The sequence below is a fragment of the Solanum pennellii genome, chromosome 10 (assembly GCF_001406875.1).
Source record: "Solanum pennellii chromosome 10, SPENNV200".
NCBI classification, from domain to species: Eukaryota; Viridiplantae; Streptophyta; class Magnoliopsida; order Solanales; family Solanaceae; genus Solanum; species Solanum pennellii.
The window spans coordinates 77,402,939-77,408,354 of NC_028646.1; the positions used below are offsets into that span (position 1 = coordinate 77,402,939).

The window sequence follows — 5,416 nt, forward strand, 5'->3', positions numbered from 1 at the left end:
TCTTCTGCCTTCTGGGTAAATGCTTTTGGATGAACTCTCCAGAATATAATTTTTCAATTTTTAAATTATCGTGGTGTTTGAGTTAGTTTTTACGCATCTCAACTAATTTATATGATACTTGTCGCCTTCTACCAACAATAAATAGCAAGTGATTTTGTGCACTAAAGTTAGAACGAATGGGAAGAATCAGAGTCCGAAGTCAAAAGGACTAGTTTTTTTGTTCAAAATGCATAAACAACCTATCAGTTTTTTAAAAACCAAAAGGGACAAATTGCGCGTAAATTAACCCCGTTAACTCCATCAAAAAGAAAAAAATATCTCAAGAAAATCGCTGTCCTAGCAATGATTTTTTCTAAAAAAAAATTTTAAAAATTGAAATCGCTGCCCCAGCAGCAATTTCCCATATAATTTTTTTATAGAAAAAATTTAAAAATGCATCGATTTCTCAAAAAAAAAATTGAAAAAAATATTTTTTTTAAAAAAAAAAAAGCGCTGCTGGGACATTGAATGATTATATGGGAAATCGTTGTTGAGGTAACGATTTAAATGATTTTTTTAAAGAAATCGCTCCCACTTAAAAGTGTTAATTTATTCGCACGCATCTTGCTCCTGATGGAGTGATTTGTCCTATTTTGTTTTTTTAAAAAAAAAAAATTAATAGTCTGTTTATGTAATTTTTTTATATAAAAAAGAATCAGTTTGACTCTAAAAATTACTTAGTGCTTTCTGTCTCCACTGAATTTTAAGAGAATAATTTTTTACCACCACTTCCTTATATATCATAATTTTGTTTGGTTTTTAAATTTCTTATTTAATTGAATAGTGTCATGTGAAAAAAAAATAATGAAAAATCTGCAATCATACTTTTACTTTTCATGTATATAATAAAAACATTAGTCTAAAAGTATTTTCTAGAAAAATTGTGTCATTTAAAGAGGTGAGTTGGTGGTACAAAATTATAATAACCAGATGAGTAAGCCTTAAGGCATTTATCCAAAAGGCAGTAGAGATGGTGACTAAAATGAATAGTCATTACATTTTGTGTTTTTACCTTATGTATTTATTTTATGTCAGAGCATATATTATATCCTCAACTAAATTAAATATCACTTTCAAGAAAATGTTTTGTTTTATCTTTGTCATTTCATTTTCATTCCTTAAATCAGATAGTCAAAAATATACCTAACTAGGGCTCCATTTTCACTGACAAATATAAAAGTAGTTTTTAAGATCATTGTCAGAGAGAAATAAAATATAAGACACTATCAAAATAGAAACCTGTCTCATTTATTGTATGTGTATCAAATTATCCATCGTGTTTTTTGTTCTTTTTAATGCCTCTTAAAAAATGTTAATTAAGAAAGATATTGATCATGGGAAGTACCATCTTTATAGGAGTAATTCAGTGTAAAAATGAATCGAAAAAAATGTTATTGGTTTACTGTTTTTTGGTTATTGGATCGGACCAACGGGTTTTTAATGGTTCTATTAAAATAATTTTCGGGTCTATCGATTCGATATTGGTTTTTTGATATTGGGTAAATCGATAACTCATTAAGCCTAGTAATTTACTACATTTGTTTGTACATAAGTATTTTATATTAATCTCAATATCTTACTAGTTCCTATTGTCTTTATCCTTTAGCCTTCCATTCACACTTCAAAGTGACTTTTATTTCACAATTTCACATTATAAAAATCGTCAAAATCTAAAGTATGAACCCACCTCTTAATTTCTCTTTGTGTTACACTTGTATAATTTTTTAATTACATCATTGTGTTGTTGTTTCAAATTTATTAGAGAAGTCATATGATTATTTTATAAATATTTTCTTATTGGTTAAACTGAAAATCAAATCGTTAAGGACCAAAATCAATAAATCGAAAATTAATTTAAAATCCCTTATAGGTTTGGTTATTAGTTTGACGTATTTAAAAACCAAAAATCGATAAACTGAACTGATTATATATAAAATCATATCGAACCGATCGATGCAAACCCTTATTGTAATCCCATAAATGAGATCAAAGCAGAGGATAGAATGTATTTAGACATTACCTTACCTGTATGAGGTAAAAGAATCTACTAAACCAATAGCTCAAAAGAAAAGTCAATGAAGCAAAATATCAAGGAAACATGACAACAAATATCAATACAAAGTAAATGAAGCTAACATATATACAATATACACCTTGCCAAATAAGAGACTATTTGACTTACATAAAGTGTGATAACACTCAACTATTTAATGATCTTTTACTAATTTCGACATCAAACCTTTCTATTTGGAGTAATGTTAAGTTGATTATTCATAATGAGCACAATACCTTGTCTAAAAAATATAGCATGTCTTGTACTTTTTAGTAGCAAGGAATAACCATAGGTCCATAAGATATACACTATAATCATAATGTGATGAAAGTACAAAGTGACCAACGTATGGATTTTGGTGCACTGGTAGGAGTGTTTTACTCTTAATCAGAGGTTTCGGGTTTGAGTCCTAGATATGAAAAAAATCTTGTTTAGAGTGTCACCCTCAAATGGCCCGCGCAGAGCATGATCCGAATTTAATCGGAGCTTCAATATGGACTGTGAACATCGAGTGACAAAAGCAAAAAAATTATTACTAGGACTAGTTAGTTTTGCCATGATATAACTTCAAAATTTTAATGTAGGGTCTCTCTCTTTTTATTGTATCTCTATTTGTAGTAATGTAGGGACTTTTTCTGAAAAGATATAATGTACAAAATTAAAACATCCATGCACACACAATCATGTTAACCATTGAATTAGTGATGAATTCCGAATTTTCATTTAGAGGTTTATAGAAAATTTTACGCTATTAAATCAACTAAAAGATAATTTCATATCTAAATTAAGTGAAATTAGTAATAGAAGTAAGACATACAATCTGCTACAACAATTCAAATAACACTAAGTGAAATAAGGCAACAGAATTGTGTGTACCATAATATGATGAATAATTGTATGATGATAACTAAATTCAAACATTCTTCAAATTAAGCACAAATTCTTTAAAGAAATAAAATATTATAATTAGATTACTTTAATTATGATCCTTAAGTAGTTGTTTGCCACAAGTTTTAAACATATGAAAAGTAAATAAATCACACAAATAAAATCTGAAGAAATATGATTTTATTAATCAAGATAGCAGGTACAATTCTATTCCTCCTCTGATTCAACTCTCCTAAGATTTATCCATGAACCGAGGGTCGTTAGTAGCGTATTTCTCGAACTAGGATGATTTAGATTTGACCTATATATGAATATTTCATGACTTTTGTGGAATATTTAGAGATATTGATCTCTTTATGGAATTTCCGAGATGCTTTTTGAGAGAATTTAGCACCTTTAGGCATAAACTAGGGTTTAGGGTTGAGTAGCCTCCAAGAATCCTAATTTGAGTTGAACACAATTTGTAGAGTCGCAACTCGAATCGGAGTAGTTACAAGTGCAAATCTAAACTCACATGATCTTGAACTTCTCCCTTTGGTTTATACTCACAATTATTGCTAATATTAACCATTGGAGGATTCCTAATCAAATCATCACTAGAAAAAACTAAATTATTATTATTATCAGAAGAAGAAGAAATATATTGATTAACTGCTGGAGGAATCTGCCAGAATGTTAATGGATTTCCATTTATAGGACTAATAACATTAACATTATGGCCATTTCCATCAAACCTAAGAGTATTACTGTTAATGTTGGTCCATGTTGAATGATAATAAGTTCTTGTAGATACAGTTGCTTCACCAAGGCGATTACGGTTCGTTATCCCGTAAATGCTCGGTTTATCTGTCAATCAAAACAAACATTATATTTAAACATTATATTTAAAATTAAAAGTAAAAGTAATATATGAAACTATTATCACATGTATGAATGTCAAGAAATATATATTTTCTTGGAAAAATTAATTTTGTCCCATTATTCAAGGAGTATATATTTTTGATATTTCCTTGCTAGAAAATGTCTTGTTATTTGAAAAAATATTTTTCATCGTACCAAAAACACATGTACACTACATATACATAAAATACTTACCATGTCGTTTGGCATTTTGTCTTTCTTTCTTGTGTGCATTTTGATGGCCTCCTAAAGCTTGAGAAGTTGGAAAGCTCCTAAAACAATAGTGACATTCATATTTCCTCATGATTTCAACATTCTTGTTGATATGATTTTCTTTAACAATATTTGGTTCGTCATAAAAAGGATTATTATCGATAGATTCAGACATGTTGGTGGTGGTCATATTAATACTATCACCACCACCAAATTCTTTACCGAAAAGCCTAATAGGCTTTTCGTTAACAGGTAGGGTAATAGAAAGTTGAGAGGAGGACTCTACATTCATGAAATCAAGAGCTTCTCTTTCAATCTTCTCCATGGATATTTTATTTTATTTTTTTTCACTAGGAAATGAGAGGTATTTGGAATAAAGAAGAAAATGCTAAAAGAGGAGTTGAAGTATGTTGTTTATATATTGGGGTTTGAATTGGGCATGATGGGACCCCAAGGAAAGGAAGGAAGTGGTTTAGAGCCTGTTTGACTCAGCTTAAAAGCTGGTCAAACTGACTGAAAAGCTTGTTTTTAATTTATTTAGCTGTTTGGCAGTACTCAATATAACTTATTTTAAGTTAAAAAAAAACTTATTTTAAGCCAAAAGTTAAAAGCTGGGGTAGGGGTGATTTTTTTTTTTAGCTTATAAGCTGTTTTAAGTTGATCACATTTTTACCTTTTTGCCCTTAATATCTTTATACAATCTCCAAATTACCCACATAACCCTAACATCTCTTTCTTCCATTTTTCCCTTTTCACGTTTGGCATAGCTGCTGAACTTCTTCCTGTTCTTCCAATTTGAAGTGAAGATAAACCTTGAAGTAAGTTTTTTCGATTATTTTTTTATTAACTTTCTTCCTTTTCTCTCGATTGATGCCGATAATATGTTGAAAAATAAAAATTTATATTCCTCTTCTTAATTTTTTATAAAAATTAAGTCCTCTTATAAATAATTTGTGATAATAAAGAAATATGTGAATGATAGACAATTATTATTACCTATGTATGAAACTAAAATAAATCTTAAATCGTTCTTTGATCTATTCAAATCATATATCTTTAAAATCTATAATAAGTTTATATTCCTCTTATAACTAATTTGTGATGAGAAAGAAATATGTGAATGATAGACAATTATTATTACCTATGTATGAAACTAAAATAAATCTTAAATCGTTCTTTGATCTATTCAAATCATATATCTTTAAAATCTATAATAAGTTTATATTCCTCTTATAACTAATTTGTGATGAGAAAGAAATATGTGAATGATAGACAATTATTATTACCTATGTATGAAACTAAAATAAATCTTAAATCGTTCTT

At 28.5% G+C, this 5,416-nt stretch overlaps 1 protein-coding gene across 1 annotated transcript; it reads right to left on the reverse strand.

Moving 5' to 3' along the window:
* Nucleotides 1-3,138: 3,138 nt before the first annotated feature.
* LOC107002066 (zinc finger protein 8-like) lies at nt 3,139-4,456 on the reverse strand. Its single transcript, XM_015199986.2, has 2 exons — nt 4,076-4,456; nt 3,139-3,826 (listed from the first exon to the last, which is right to left on the reverse strand). The coding sequence occupies exons 1-2, from the start codon at nt 4,416-4,418 to the stop codon at nt 3,471-3,473; spliced, it is 699 nt and encodes a 232-aa protein (XP_015055472.1). The 5' UTR covers nt 4,419-4,456; the 3' UTR covers nt 3,139-3,470.
* Nucleotides 4,457-5,416: the final 960 nt, after the last annotated feature.

Excerpts from the sequence above, each read along its gene's own strand:
- LOC107002066 (XM_015199986.2), bottom strand. The coding sequence starts at position 4,418 with ATGGAGAAGATTGAAAGAGAAGCTCTTGATTTCATGAATGTAGAGTCC. Across the intron at positions 3,827-4,075 it reads ACAAAATGCCAAACGACATG|ATAAACCGAGCATTTACGGG; the intron begins GTAAGTATTTTA and ends TTTGATTGACAG.